Source organism: Centroberyx affinis, unplaced genomic scaffold (assembly GCF_046629955.1).
Source record: "Centroberyx affinis isolate AG114_WGS23_722 - 3 ecotype Tasmania unplaced genomic scaffold, CSIRO-AGI_Caff_v1 ptg000730l_1, whole genome shotgun sequence".
Classification (NCBI taxonomy): domain Eukaryota; kingdom Metazoa; phylum Chordata; class Actinopteri; order Beryciformes; family Berycidae; genus Centroberyx; species Centroberyx affinis.
This window is the reverse complement of record NW_027279345.1, coordinates 245,108-262,085: the sequence shown is the minus strand read 5'-3', so window position 1 is coordinate 262,085 and position 16,978 is coordinate 245,108. Positions and strand designations below refer to the sequence as shown.

Sequence of the window (16,978 nt, the reverse complement as noted above, 5' to 3'; positions counted from 1 at the left end):
CCCTCTTGATTGTGAATAATATGCAATGTTTTCAGAGATGATGTGCTGTTTTCACACTGAGTAACTAATGTCAAATTGCCATTGTCAAATTGCAAGACATTCTTGTTTCTTTATGGTGGGGTTCCCTGAGAAAAGAGAGGAAGCGTGCTCAAAGCACAGGTGCATGAAACACCTGTAAAGGAATCACTCACACATCATTTGACTGGGAACACGATCCCAGAACTGTAAAATAGTGTATGTCTCTGATGATAATCTGAAGCTTTTAAGATTCAACTTCTTTGAAGCAAATGGCTATGTATATTCAATAGCTCATCTCGGGTTGCTATATTTCTGGGGATCTCGTGATGTCAGAACCATTATGGAGAATGCTACTGTCTGCAACTTGGCAGTTGCGGTGGTCCTGATGCTTCCCACATGCAAATTAAATAGACAGTGTGACATTTAAGTAAGTGCCATGGCTTCGCCTTTGACTTTCCTCTCCCAAAGTCTCTAACCCTGTCTCATCTTGGGAACTGATGCAAGCAGTCCCCGGCACGAAGGCTTTGGTAATGGATCCCCCAAAGGAACACTGTGTGTCACTCACTTATGCGGAGCCACTGCGGTGGTAAAATAGCCCGCAATCTGGACCAGTATGGGGGAGAGGTAGACACGTCTGTAAGAAGTGTTTTTTAAGGCGCTTTTTTACTACAAATCACTGAAGACTCATGCCATCCCACAGACTTGCTAAGGCTTTTAGAAGGATCCCACTGAGCTGAAAAAATCCATCTTGACAATTTGAGCTTGGGTCACTGAAGATTGTATGAACAAAAATGGACAGAATTGGATGAATTTTAGGAAATGTTTACACCTCAAATGAGGAATCCAGATTGCATCTGTAAAGAGGGTAATCATTTTTTTAGAACAGAATACACTGGAATTGCTCCGTGACTTTACATCTCACAAAATGTTGGTATATAGTTTGCTGCTATGGAGTGTTTTCCTCTGTCGTTTCTTTCTAAATGGTTCAACGGATCACTGATTTGCTACTTGTATTTCTGTTAACAATTCTGTTTTTTATCCGAGTTTTCTCACTGTTGCTCTCTCCTGGTGTCTCATCAATGAAGCAGAGCTCAGATTTCTTGTTTATTACTTTTTCTCCCCATATAATATCAGAAGGTCTCTTTCGATACTTGTAGAATTTGAGCGCTGGTCTTTTTCAAGGATATTTCGCTGCGGTGTATGAAAAATGTACAAGTGCAGCACGCTCCGACTGCGTGATACAGCCTCATGGTGTATAGGGTATGGAGCTACCCACACTCCCATCAACCCCACAGAGGCCCTTCTTATTGGAGCACTGCTGACAGCTTCCCGTGCCTCCATCCACTTCAAGGTATTTAAGATAAGGTCCGGGTGGAGATGGAGAAAGAGAGAGGGGGAGAGAGAGAGAGAGCCAGAGACAGACAGAGCATTTTCTTTTGTTATCAACCATGCCTGCGGCTGTATGGGATTTCCCATGTGGGCCGGAGTGCAAACAGACCTTATGGGGAACAGAGTGAGCGAGACTCCGGCACAACCACTAGGGCTGCGCTTGGTATCCTGGGACTTTAAAGGAAAACCTATCTGGACTTCGGTAGCCAATCAGTCCCTCAGAGAGCTTAATTCAATCAACACATTTGGAGCGTCCTGCCTTTTTTTTTTTTACAGCTCAAGATTGCACTCGGAATGGAAGATTTCCATCCGTGCATTTTTACCCTTTAGACCTCATCATTGCTTTTAAATTGGATCATCCCTACAACGGTCCCTAGTTACGCTCGGTTTTATGTACTGATGAATTTAATGGCACCACATTGTTTCCAAATTGGATCAGAGATTTAGTCTTGCAGTGTGTTCCCATAAGTCCTTGGCATATAGGAAAGGGTCTTAAGTCGCAGGCTATAGTTAACACCTTGTCAGCAGTAAAGGATTCCTTCTAATCTATCTGATCTCATTAAAATGCTCTATATGCTATGGCTGGATCTCTACAGCTGTCAGTTTTGAGCAGTGTGGGGGCAACGCGTTACAAAATAATGTGTTACTGTAATCACATTACTCCTGTAACAGAGTAAAGTAAGGCATTACTGTTCCAATTCCACTTTTACAGTTACTGATCGAAAAGATACTTGCGTTACATTCTTTAGCCTCTGTAACCTCTTTGGCATAATATTACATTACGTTGCATTACATTACATTACATGATGTCATTTACCAGATGCTTTTGTACAAAGTAACTTACAATAAGCACATTTTGTCAACAGTAGTCAAACTGACCGTACAGTCTTCATTAGCTAAGCCTTCAGAAGGAATGTTTATGTCAATATGTTTGGGAAGATTCCCCTCGTCTTATCCTGCCTTCAAGTCATGTCGGTAATATCGAAATTACAGTAGAGCGAACATAAACGAGCAGTGGTAAATATGACTTGGACAGTCTGAGTTTAATGCTGTAGGCTCTGTCTTTATTAAAAACCTTGAAAGAAAGATTTTGTGACTGTCATTATTTAGATGCTCCTGCTGGTAATGTGGCTTAGCTCGACAATATTTATTGGCACAATGAACACAAGTAAGCCTATAGCACAACGTTTTAGGGTGAAACACAAAAGTAATGTAATGAGCAGTGTAACTAATTACTTTTCTTGGGGAGGAATACATAAAATAATTAATTACTTTCTAGAAAAGTAATGAGTAATGTGTAATTTATTATTGTTTTTCCAGTAATCACCCCAACACTGGTTTTAGGCTATATTTAGTGTTTGTACCATATTAAGCACTTGCAAAGGGGTGTGGGGTATGTGTGTGTGTATGTGTGTGGGTGTGTGTGTGTGTGTGTGTGTGTGTGTGTGGGGGGGGGGGGGGTATTGGGGGGTATTGATATTGGTTCTTCAAAGTTATATATGGAGTAAGTGCAGTCAAACCATCATTAATTTGTGACCTTACTAGTAGTAAATAACAACTGAGTTTGCACAGTATGTGTCTTCAAGAGAGTATTTTTATGAAAAGTCCTTCAGGTAAGTTGGCGAGAGACAGCAACTTGGTGCCAGTGGGGAGAGTATGACTTTGGTGTCTGGCAAAAGTCCCCCGTCCCCCAGTGGGATAGGACAGAATTTACATAAGTAACATCTTGATTTGCTGTAACGTGAAATTAGGGCCTGTGCTATGTTCAATTAACTCCACGGATCTTGTTGTAATTAAAACTCAGCGGTCCCCCACTGTTCAATAACTCCTTGCCAGGAGAGGGAGGGAGGGCGAGAGAGGGAGGGAGAGAGAGAAAGAGAGAGAGAGAGAGAGAGAGATAGAGAGAAGGAAAAAAAAGTGGAAAGATAAACTGCTGCTTCATCATGATTTCATCAGATATGACCTTGGCAGTCATAATGGTGAGGTTGAAGATATCGTTGGAGAAGAGCCACACTATCCATAAGTTGAAAGTTAATGTGAGAAGCATCAGCCATGGTGCCCCCTTTATGGTGCCCTTGCCAGCTGTTGTATGGAGAACGGTGGCTGCATTGCTAGCCCCTAATGAGATGTTTCTCCTTAAATTGATTACATAGGGGAGGGATTATGTTCTGCTGTATAATGCTAAGTAGTTTCGCTTTTGAGGTTAACAATTTGCTATTCCCTCACGAGTCCCTTGCTCTTCGGTAATTGCTGTAATGCCAGCATTTAAGAGGATATGGGACGGAACCCTGTGTTTTGCATTATTTCTTATCTTCCAATCCCTATGGAAGGCTTAGAGAAAAAAACAAGACTAATCACTTCTTTGATTCCTGATTTTGATTGTTGGGGAGTCATGATTAGGCTCTTTCAGGGACTAAGCGTACTCAGGAGTGCTGCAGTGCAGCCTCGCTCGGGGAAGGGCTGTGCTGTGATTCAACCTGGATAGGTGAAACACTTGTGTCATTATGATATGCCGCTATTCTAAAACTGCAATTTAGCTCTCATGCTTTCCTTTTATGCAAGCCATTAATCTTTATTATACATTTACCCTGAAATTGAAGAACCATGGAAAAGCAGCGTCTGTAGTTCTTTCTTTGCCTATACAATGCATCTAAAGTGGTTGTTTTATGAGATCAGTTAGAGAATTTTAACTAAGCCATAATCCCCAAATTCATAAAATTGCCTCCAAATATACTGCAATGTTTAATTCATGAGCAGTAATATGCAGGTAATAAATCTGAATATGAGAAAAAAGGACCCAAACCATATTCACACACCCTCTTCAACAGTTGTATAGTGCTGCAAGATTTTTCAGTTGCCTTCTTTCTTTAAGGTTATCCTGCATGAATAGTGGACAGTTTTATCAAACCTCTCTGTGTCTTTAAATTATTTTCTTGTTTCATTAAGATACAACTAGTGAAATATCATAGAACATGATGCAAACATGGAAAATAGATATGTACAGCAGAAGATGAAAAACTGACCTTGCATTTTTAATTCATATATTGTATTTTTTTTTTGTTTTTATTCTGTTTTCATCCTTTTCTTTTTCTCTCATGAACCTATAGAAAATGAGTAGAACGCTCTTAGAAATTAGAACTTCTAGAGGACGGCTGATTAGCATGGCGGTAAAGACCAGCTTGGCCATGTTAATTTTGTGCATGTTCTGCTTACACCTGCAATTTCTAGTCCAAGCTATCACCCAACATCCCCAGCTTACTATAAAATGGGCTGCATAAATTACATCTATATTAAATGCCTCATCCTTACTCAGGAAATATACTCCCTCTGTGGGATCACTACAGTATGTGGTCTATTTATAAAAAGTAAAGACACAATTGGCTAGCGTGGGGCTGTTTTTGCTCTTTGGGAAATAATGAACATTTGTCATCTTAAAGTCCAGCTACTTCTAATTACAATGGTCTGCATAGCTCTTCAGAACATCCCGAATAAGATTTTAAACATGCTGACAGACATGATTAGTCAAACAGTGAGTGAATGAAAGACCTATGTTTACAAGTAAGTTTAAAGCTACACTAATGTATAGCGAGAGATAAAAAAAACAAGACGATATCCTCAAAAGAATTAGCTAGCGCCTTGGCAGCGTCTGTCCACTTGTGAGCATCAGTAGAGCAATGCCCTGCTGTGAAGCGCTGCTTGTGGATATCATAGATTCGCTGACAGTAACGGGCGCCAGGGGTGGGGGGTGGTAGCAAAAGGCAGGATACGGCCTAATGGCTGCACTGAGGCAGCCCTCTGTGAAAGAGTATTTTTTAATCACAAGAAAAGTTAATCCTCAATCAATGAAAATGTAAAGCGGCGGCTTTCTGTTCTATTTGTGCTGATAGCAGCTTAAAGGATCTCTATTGAAGGGCTCAGACCGCATTTGCAAGAGCCTGGCACGACTCCTAGTCATGTCTCGCCCGGCACACACACTGGGGAAAAAGGTTCCTTTTTTCGTTTTTAGAGGCCTCTGAAATGGGGGGGGGGGTGCATCTATTAATGTCTTACATTTTTCTCAAATGCCAGCTCACAAAGGCTATTAGAGATTGTTTGCCTGATATATTAATAGAAGCTTGCTGTGTGTTTAGAATAGGTGTTTTTGTTCTAAATCTGGAAGCTGTAACAGGTTTTCCACAGCCTTATTGCTGAGGAGTTAGCAATACCTTAGCATTGAATGCATAATGAATGTGATTTCAAAGGCTGCCGTTCCTGTATCAAACTCCTGTCTATGGCATCTTTATGTCTTCAGATCAGAGGTATGCATGTTCTTACACTTGTAGCCATACAATTTGTTTTGCTGACACCAAGGTTTTTGCCAAGTCATGAAAATGCACTGCGGCTTGTTAGGGGAAGACTTTGTCAGCTAGCGTGTCAGACCCTGATAAGGAAAGTCGAGACATTATTCACCCTTGAATCTTTATGGCTTTCACTAAGCGGCTCCCCTTTAACGGCCCTAAGAAAGGCTGCATCAAAGGGAATAAGGGTGTGCAATAATAGGCAACATTAAACTTGCATTTATGCATGCTACGATTCTCAATGTGCATTGACGATACACTGCAGCTTACACTGCCATATATTTGGAAGATATAACCCTTAAATGACTGTCAAACTATTTGTTTGCCCCTTCTTTGCTGCTTATTATTTATCACCTCCATACTCTGCTTTATGCCATACCTATCCTAGTCAGACAGTGTGGCTATAGGCTGTAATGGAAGTGGAAGTCTAGTCAAATATAGTTTGTTATTAAGTTAGGTAAATTATATTCTGTCAAGGTATTTATCTACAACATGATGATACCACAGTCTTTATGGGCATATTATTGATGTTGCATCAGTGGATGCATTTGTATCATTTGAACGCTACCCATTTTGTCCACTATAAATCATATCTGCTTTGCCTCCAAGGATGGCCTGAGGATAATACAGATTCCTTCTATCCTGACACCATCGTAATCAGATTTACCACCTGTTCATCTAGCTGGTGGTACATTTTTCACCTCAGAGACACCTAATTATGTATCATTTGATGCTATTTTCACAATAACATTATGGAATTGTTTGAAAGGCTTCCAAGTTTTGCATTAGATTTTGTTACAGATTGTTGTGTGTGTGTTTGTGTGCATGTGTCTGCGTACTTAGAGGATAATTCACTTAATTCGTAACTCCTAAACCTCATGGCCACTGCTTGTGTGCATGGAAACGTCTGATGGACATAAACTGGTCATGTCTGGATTTTTTTCGAGCATCACAGTTTTTGCACCAATACACCATCTGCTCAACATCATTTATGCAGAAATTACCCAAAACCTCACAATATGATAGAAGACATTTAATTTTTTGAGTTTTACCCAGTAGACTTTAAGATTATCGTCTCTGCCTCTGCTACCAAACATCAAATTAAATTTGGCTCCCAGGCCTATGTGAGTTTTACTAGATTTATTACAGATTTAGCAGTATATTCGAAGGATTGGCAACAAAGCAACAAAACAATACAAATAACACACAGAATTGCCTGCTGATTCAGAAGTATGGAATTAAACTTGGCTTTCCTAAAGTGTCTTGGCCAAAAATGTAGTTACTTTACAGTAGTCTTTCGCCTGAAACAGGAGCAATAAAAACAAATGCTTGATGGGTCCGCTTTTCAGATGAAGAAACCTTGTTCAGTGAGGAGTCTGTCGGTGAGTGCAGGCCAACCTGAAGGGAAAAAGAAGACTATAAATTGTTTTGGGAAACCAGCCCCTGGAATGGTTTTGTCAGTCCCAGAGCCTGGTGAAAATTGAAGCAGAGTGAATGTGTCTGAACTTAGACAGATGAGATATCAAATTGGCGGGCGAGAGTGTGATAATCAGGGAATTGGAGAGGGAAAATTGCATCAGAATGGAATCATAAGCCCGGCCAGAAGTGAGGATTTGCTGATCCCTGACCTTCTGTTTCAGAGCTGAGGATTTTAAGTAATGAGATCCATGCAGTGAAACAACTCCACTATCAGACTGCCAGACTTCAACACATTGGGGTGAGAGTCTGCCTCTACGCTAAGCACAGCCAATGAATTTAACGCAAATTTGGAAATATGCTGTGGCAGCAAAGAAGGACACTAAGGGTTAAGGTAGGGGAATGAGGAAAAGAATGACATTTTGTTGCTATTAATAGACCTTCCATGAAGGTATAATGGTGTGCTGAAGGACTTTCATGGTGGCTAATGTAGAATGCTTTAACCATTGGCCTTCTGTTAAAACAAAACACTAGGAAATATTTGCTGCCTACGGAAGGCAAGAAAGAAAAAGGAGGTTTTTGAATTAAATAAGCAGTAAGGAGACAGTTGGCCATAAAGCAGTTCTTTTAACCCTCTCAGTGTATTATAGTTTTTTACAAGGCTGGGTGCTGTATGAGCCAAGTAAACAAGTAGCATTGTTGTTGGGTCATCATCTTGAATACTTGCCAGTTTGAATTTGGATGTGGAATTAATATGCAACCGCCGTAATCACCATATGTACTTCTAAGAGGTTACACAAATACACCAAGTGAAGGTCCCTTGTGCGAACTTGAAGCCTTTCATTCCTACTCTTTTTCATATTATTCATCAGTTTCCATCCATGGACATTCAAATTTACACAATACAGCTTAACAATAATAAGGACAACATGCAATGAGGCGCCCTCCTCCAACCCTGAACCTTGAACATCAGTCCCTTCTCTCCTCATTTAAATCACTCACTAATTGGTCCTTACTTGTTGTTTTTGGTTGGAAATGATCCCAAGTTAAAAGAAGAGGGTTTGTATGCCAGGCAGCATTGAAACTCCTCTCATTAATCCTGCCTTTATCATTGATGTGAGGAGGGATCATGTTTTTGAGAAAACTGCAAGAAGGTCAAAGAGCTTGAGATGTAGAATTACAAATTTATTCTGGTCTAAAGAAACCTTGTGAATGACATAATTTATTCAGATAATTAGTCTAAATAATGTGGCTAATTGGTCTAATTTGTTCAATTATCCTCTTTCCACTGAATGTTTATAGCTGGGCGGTGCATGTTTTCATGCCAAATTTATATAATTTATGAAAGCTTCTTATGCGCAAATTGTGCGCTTTCAACCAAATCCAAATCAAAGCTGTGGAAAAACTGATCTTGATGCCAAATTCAGTGGGTACAGTGCTACATTTATTTTCTTCAGTTTTCTCATATATACAAAGAAGATTCTAATTTCCATCATCAAAGGTGTGAATGCCATAGATACAATTTTAATGATGTTTTCATCATATTCTTTGAAATGATACAGTGATACAGTGAACTAAAAAACAAAGTCAAAGAACATTTTTATAAATGACGCCCCTTGAGCTGTACGTTGTATCATGAATTATAAGCCGATGTTTGATGTTTTCTAGTCACCTTAGACATGCTGCTGTACATGAAGTGGAGTCATAGTTAAAATAATGTATGACCTGAAGTATCTCAACTGTAAAAATAAAGCCTGGTACAGGGACGTGCACAGACATTTTGAGGGGCTGTTGCTCTAACCTGAAAAAAGGGCACCCCCCCCCCCCCCTTTTTAGGTGTCACCCATCAGCATGTACCTGAATGGTGTAAAATATGGTCATTTAACTAACCACAAATCAATTTTAAATTTGTAAATTGTTTTAAATTTTAAAGATTAATGAAATTAAAAAAACTGCACACTGTTAGTGCAAGTTAACACATCATTGCAGATATAGTTTCTTGTAACTAGTTTAAGCAGCAATATGATTCTGCGTCTTAACACTGCCATCTATCAATTTGTAGTAGTAATATATCTAGTTTTGTATGTAAAAATATGTACTAGAATACAGAATAATTACAAAATGTCATATAGGGTTTCATGAACATATTTTCTGGCCTTACCATCCCACATTTCACTATAGCTATTAGAAGTATTTTACTTGATCACCAGGCTCTCCAACGCTCTCTGAACTGGAGCTTTTGGGGTTAGCCCCCTACAGAAAAGCATTCTCTTTAACATTATGTTAAAGATGAAACTCATTCACAATACTATGCACAGATATAATATACTGTGCATTTATCATTGATTGAAATATTCGTTTTTAGTTAGTTATTAGCCTACTCCAACTTAAAAAAAAATGCTTCTGAGAAAATAGGCTTACTTCACATTAAATTATTATTATCCCTCTACTGTAGTCTCCTCCTTTTGGAAGGCATTGTAGCCTACTGTAAGCACCAAAATTAACATTACATTAAAAAAACAAAACATGCATTCCATTTTAACCAATTTGAACATTACAAGTTACCATCTCATAACGAAAAATAAGGCGACTTCTATCAGCTACATCTGCTTGTTGGTTGAAAATTCATCACAATGAAGCATGTTCAAGAACATAGCTAGCAGCTCATGTCACGAGCTAGAAAGAAGCTAACGTGGCGTTAGGTTGGTCTGTTCACACATGACACATAGCTTCATATTGACTCTAATCTACCATGATTCAACAGTCAAAACCATCAGATCCCCGTATCTCTACAGAACGCACACTTAATGTCATGGTCGAGTTATCTTGCATATAGCCTGCTGCCTATATGTTAGCCAGCTAGCTAGCTAGCTAAGATTGGTTCATGTGATAGCATAATATAAGGCAATATTGCGCGACGTGATGCAAACGTGACAAGCTGCATATTGTTCAGAAGCATATGTGGAGATTTTTATTCACAGGGCATCCCATTGGTTATATAACATTACCATCGTAGTTAATCATCTCCACAACTTCAAAAGACTCACCCGGAGCCCTCACACAGGGGCAACAATACCACAGTGTCACATGACAGGGGGCATAGGGCATCGCTAACATGACATGATCTGGGCCGCCCCATCTCTGTGTCCTGCGGAGGCATGCCTATCAAAAAGTAATAAAGGTTTGGATGATATGGCGATTTAATTTGGTCTAACTTTAAGAATTATGGGCTACTCGTATTTATGCAGCCACAACAGCAAAAAAAAAAATATATATTTTTTTTTTCCCTCCAGAGGGGCAGCTCAGCCAAAGAGGGCAAATGGGCTGTTGCTCGGGCAACTTTAGCCCAGCCTTGTGCACGTCCTTGGCCTGGTATATCTAGAGAAATGCAGGTTCAGTACAAAGGATGAACCAATGTCCAGCTCACCTTAAGCCTTCATTGGAAGAACAAGGCTTATGAGACACATGGATGCCTTAAGGCCCTCTCATTTGGCCCCATCACATGTAGCCACCACACAGTCTAGTGCTAGGGGTCCTTATAGCAATCAGACCATCCTATGTTGATGGGCTTCGATGTCTGCTTGCTCCAGTTAGCTCTTGCCTCTAGCTCACCACAGAAGTCTGCCTTTGCTGCCTAATTCTGACCATCGATGTGAAAAACGGGCCTGCCCTGCCATTGGATCCCTGTTTAAAGAGATGGGGATGATTGGATTGAACAGTGGAAGACAGTGGAAAGGATCGTGTCCAGGCAACCAGAGGGAGAGGTGCTACCTTAAATGAAATTGGACAGAGGGAGGACGAGCTGCAACACTCTCAGTGAAGATTGGCTCAAGATTGCACACCCGAGTTTAGACTTGGTTTCACGCACACAGACATTGGATAGCAGACAGAAGGAACAACCACAGATTCATTTCCATTTTTCACCACCTACACTTCACAGAGGCCTGAACTGCTCTCTGTCCTGGAGAAGCATTGGCATGTTCTAGCCTCAGACCCGAGCCTGGGTCCAACACTTCTTGCATGAGCCTACTGCATTTCCTTTGTGAACACACTAATTGAAGAGGAATGTTATATTTTACAGTGAAGTAATATCAAGATTTGTGTCCACACTTTCCTCTGAGATTTCTGTGTTGGACAATATCCATGTTTGCTGTGGGATTCTGTCTGTGTATCTGTCTGTGTCTGTGTAACAATTTTGTAGAAAAGTGTCAGTCATTTAAGACTTGGGGACTTTGCTAAAATCCCATGAAAACAATCTCCTTGTCACAGCAAAGCCATCAGAAACTGGACTTTGAAATTTGACAGTTCTGTTACACAGGACCTCGTTTGCCATGTAGTTTCGCTCATGAGTAACAATTACCTCCTGCAGCAGTGAACCAATTCATCAGCCAATTTTTAATTATGGAAGGTAAATATGCAGACAGTGAAATTTATCAGGCAACTTACTTGTAAGTGCTGATAAGGCAAATTTGGTGAGAGATGGAAATGAATTGTAATGTTGGGCCAGGCCCTTTCTCCTTTATCTAGGTGCTCACACATCCTTTGCTAATCACAATATCCCCTGGATACACAAAAGTAATTACATTTCACTGAACACTCCGAAGCTGAAGTACAATAAAGCCCCTCCATTCACATTTTTGTAACCATAGAGAACATTTCAAAATGTCATTTACTCAGCAGGAATGTGCAGATTTACCTGGGATTTTCAAAGCCCACAAATCAATCTACTCATAACCATTTGACAAATTAGTTAGTGACCTTTCACAGATTCACTTTCTGATTTGATCATGGTCGGGAGAAGTTTTATTTCATTAAATCTGTGTTAAAAATGACAGCTCTACTGAAGAGTCTTCAACAGCCCCAATATTTTGTTCATTCTGCAAAACATCCAAATCCTCTAAATCATGTCAGTCTCTCAAATGCTTCTTTTCCTCTCTCTCTGCTTTGTAACAATGAAATGATTGTAACAAGGTCAGCTTCCCTTGGCTTTTATGGATCTTAGTGCTTAGACTTTGCCAATAAGTCAATTGATAAAAACTTAAAGCTAGGTATATGCCTGTCAGTTGTTAATTCCTCTTTCCATAATCTGCCTCTAGCTTCCCTGAGGACTCCCTCCCTCTCCTGGTTTTAGCTGACCATGGAGAATCCTACTCCTGCACTCCACTGTTTTCTAGTGTGCAGAGGTGAGCTGAGCTTTTGTGTGTCGCTATATGAAGCCACAATATGCAATAAATATGCTTGCAGATAAGGGAGTGGAAAGTTTATGGTTTACCAATAACTCTGCGTTTTATTGCTTTCGACGGTCCTATGGTTGACTTCCTTGTTTTCTGAGTTTCCTCTGCTCCCTACATTCTCCAATAGACTCCACATTCCCTCCCAGTCAGCCACCTATTAATTTATGCATTAACTTGGAACAGGTCCAGTCCGAAATTTCCAATGGCATCCACTCATCGGTGCAAGCCCAAATGATACCACAGTAAGTAATTGGATGGTGTTAGGAATGCCATTAAAAACGGTAAAGGGGCAGGCGGAAGCAGGTCAACAATCAATCACTCTTGTTTCCAAACCGCCCATACAACAACACAACTCATTTCCTTAGAGCTTTTTAATAGGAGTTTGCCTGTGTTCTGCCCAGTTCCTTGTACCCCTATGGTAAACAATTACATGGCATTGTGTGTGATATAGAGCTTCACACACTGTATACAAAGGTCAGCATTAAGATTGGTCCCGCAATTATTAGCTTAAAGCACTGCCTTGGGAGGGAGAGACTGATATGATATCCCACATGTAATCACAGCGGTGAGAGAAGCCCATAAATTGTTCTTCATTTTGGTTTACAGTTAAGGCCCTTGGTCATTTAAGCCATGCTGAGAGACCACATGAGATAGACATTGATCATGTTTACTTGTGTCCTCTACATTAACCTGCAGGTAATGGCACCCATTCAGATCAATGTTTCTGATTGCATCCTCTATAAATGGATCCTGCGGTTAGAAGCCAGCACTGAGCTTCTACAGATGATACTTAAAGAGAGAAACGACTCGATTCTTCTGATTCGGCTGCTTTCCTTTCGCTTTCGGCCCTGCCAAGCTTTCTCATTTTTCCCTGGATTTATTCCCCTAATAGGGGAGCCAGCATCCCTTCTGCCTGAGCTTGTGCATGCGTGCTCCAGCCAAGGCGAAGGTTGGCTCGATTGGCCTGGCCTTGAATGACTTCCTGTGTGGGCTGGGTTGAAGTCTTGGTCAGGACTGATATCATGAGGAGACGGATCAAATGCCAGCGCTAACTGGACCCCAATAAAGTCTGACAGTTTGCTCGCCATCATAACATCTGACCGTCCTCGTCAAGTTTTGTATGGGGGAATAATGATTAAGCCGCATGCACGCTCACATCTCTTGGTTTATTCAGCGTTGTGGTGTCAATGAGCACAACGGCAGTCGGTGATCTGCACATTAGTTAGTGTGCAGCACATGTAGCCTAATTCTATCCCAGAGTCGAAGCTTGTGATAATTTTGTGGGCCTTGATACAGCTGTCTACATACATGCGGAAAACAGCTGGTTGTAGGCTCCCAGGGGAAAACAGTTGATCATCTCATTACGGTGGCGTTGAGACAAGGTCAAGACCTGTGTTGATTGCAATTTTCACTCCTGTGCAATAACTTCTCCTTAACCAACATGTCAACTTCCCTACTTGAAAGCTTGTTCGTCTTTTGTGTTATTATCTATCTACATAACACTCCTGTTTTTTGGGGGTTTTTTTTTTCAATTTAAACTCTCTGTCAGTCTTTCTTAACAGATATTCCACACAAATGAATGCATAATGCTGGTATTTGCAAGTACAATTCGCACCGTGCTTGATGATACAGAATAAGAAGTAGGCATAATAAAAAAGGGGGTCAATGTCAATTCTGCATTGTTGTCTGTGGTGATTAAGCTATAGTGGAGGTAGGGCGAGCGGTTGTTCGGAAGAAGTGCTGCTTTGTTCATCACAGCGTTGTCTAATCACCTTTAATCACATGCAAATGATGGGAATAGGGAATCTTTGATTCTGAATAATGGGAACAAAGGGAGAGAAGGGAGGAGACATAAGAGCTTGTTAGTTACCACCATCGGTTTGCTCTCCCGGCAGGTCCTAAGGGGACTTTTTTAATCTAGTCTCGCCTTGGGCTACAACTACCCAGCTCGAAAGTGTCCATGCTGGATGAAATTAAGCAAAATCAATTAGCCTTGACTCTCTTTCAGAAAGTTGACAAATTATTTTTCCTCCGCTACCAGACTGCCTTGGCTGCAGATGATGCCATTGTAAATTCCTTTAAAGGCCTATTACCCAATTAGCCGACTGATGGTTCTTCTGACAATGTCAATTTGAATAATTAATCTATAATGGCAGCAAGTTTCCTCTGGTTCAATTCATCACAATCCATCTGTGATAGCAACTGTGGTTAGTAAAGTAAGCTGTAATGGTAAGACATGGGAGAGATCTGCCTGATCCTCTGCAGGGTTTTTTTTTAGGTCCAGCTGTCCTATCCAGTTTTTTCTGATAGATATGCATTCCATCTCTATTACATTAAAACTTCTGGTTCTACTTTATAATACTGCTGGGGGACAAATACATCTATCTCTGGGGCTGTGCAGCACCTTCAGCAGTTCTCACAAACTTCAGCAAACTTGATTGTCTGCCATGTGCCACTTGCATCCATGGTCTTATTTATTACTGCACATGAACATCCCTGGGTAACAGGGAAATTGATACATTTGATTAAAATTCATATATTCAGTTTGTTTGTCCAAATGATCAGAATGCAGAAACTGCATCCTACTCAAGCAAGATTTACTATTTACTAGGTGGGTAACCCAGTTTTGAGGTAAAACAAGGTTGTTGTTCAGCTTTTCATTCAGCACAGGGAACCTTTACCTGCTCGAAATGATGTTCCGTCTGTTATCAGTGTGTTGAGTGTCCATGAATTCCATTTCAATAATTGTGTCAAGTGTTATCTCCCCCTTATGACAAAGCACTAAACAGTGATTTATTACCTGAATAAACATCCTTTTCAGACACATCACTCATTTAAAGCTGCGTGTTTGTGGATGCGTAGATTTGTGCACACACATAGACACCCTGCGCACACACAGCACAGACACTTGTTTCACATAGTTTTGTGCATACACGTTTGCACATACAAATACATTTGCATGCACACACACAAACACACACAAACTCATAAAAAATAGTTTGCATAATTCATAACCCTGTGCAATGAAGACACTGGCCCAGTGACAAGGAGATATCGCATCACAAAAAAAAAGAAATTCTGTCGTCCTGTTACATGTGCAATTAGCATGAGGAATAATCACCCTGTACATTTAAATATGCTTTTTTTATGCTTATTACCAGTAAGTATCCTGTTAATGTCTTGCTTTAGCCTTTCATGTCTTGAAATGCATTAGCAGCTCCACACTTGAGAGATACTTAATTGCAATATTTTTTAATACACAGAATCCATCCACGACACTGTAGAGTAACTCTACAAGTTGCAAAGTAGGTTAACAACCAAGTAGGAATAGCTAATAGCTACAGATCAAGGAACTCCAAATGACTCCCAGTGTATCCAAAGGCTGCGTCATCCTCCTTTCCCTCACCAACAAACAAAACAAAAAAACACAGAGACAGTTCTACATGCATCAAACAAACAGCCTCCATACACAACAAAACTACATGATACTCAAATGCAAACTAAAATTGGAGACACAGCTGGAGACACTGTCAGTATTCCATGACAAACCGCACATAACAATATAATCTGTTTGTTATTCTCCAACGCAATCACAAATAACGGAAAGTATGTTTTTTCTGCAAAAAAAAGTGGGAAATGAGATTTTAACAATTTGACGGATAGCCTAATAGAACACAATGCACGTCTGGCTGGTTGCATATTTAAATAAAAGTCGTCCAAAGCTTCTGCGTGTAACAGTAAAGACAGAGAGAACTCAGCCTAAATGAGGCCACAAAAGACTGATGATTTGCTGAATAATAAGCAGCCCAGATTGCCTGACATTAGTATGCGACAGCGTATAGCCTCCCTGGGACATGCACCTCTGACAAGCCTTGATCAATTTTGATCCCGATGAAGATTATTTTTAGATATCTGACAAGTGCCTGAAAACCCTGCTTCCCAGGTATGTTTCACTTTTATATTAGCAATAGGCACAAGTGGTGAATTTTCCAAAGGAAGATATGACAAGCTAATCCACAGAGAGAAGCGTTCTTGGCTCAATGATCCCCCAAGAGCTTGACAGTTTCAGGTATTTGGAAGAGTCAGTCGGTAAAACTTGTTTACATAATTATATGGGTGTATTTGGCTGTTTTTCCTCTCCGAGTCCTGATTAGAGAATGAATTGATTTATTAAAGAAGGAATGTGATAGTGTAAAAACAATTTTCATTTTCATTAAAAACCTGTGGCAAAAAAACCCGCCGTCTATTTTGTTTCTTAAAATATGCATTGACTACCGTGCTCATATAAAGAGACTTAGAAGATGTTTTTTTTTTTTCTCAGCTTTATGAGTGGAAAAAAAATAAGCTTTCCTCAGGAGAAATCTGGTCTCACGTGATTACAAAAATGAGATGTGAGAAAAACAAATAGTTCATATTAATGCCCTGCAGAACACGAACCTAACACATTCCCTTTTTAGGGAGGTTCAGAATCTGTGCTAGGATTCTGCATTTCATATTTGTTTATTCTGCCTCCTTGTGCCCTAGGAAATAGTAATTGTTGTTTGTATATGCATGTTTGGGGATTTTGATCCATGATGATATTTT

At 40.2% G+C, this 16,978-nt stretch overlaps 1 protein-coding gene across 1 annotated transcript in view; it reads left to right on the top strand.

Moving 5' to 3' along the window:
• Positions 1 to 1,225: 1,225 nt before the first annotated feature.
• The window catches only part of LOC139644379 (VPS10 domain-containing receptor SorCS1-like), a 78,319-nt gene continuing 62,566 nt past the window's right edge, over positions 1,226 to 16,978 (top strand). The window contains 1 exon segment of the mRNA XM_071519746.1: positions 1,226 to 1,369. Within this exon segment, the coding sequence (XP_071375847.1) occupies positions 1,226 to 1,369 (144 nt within the window).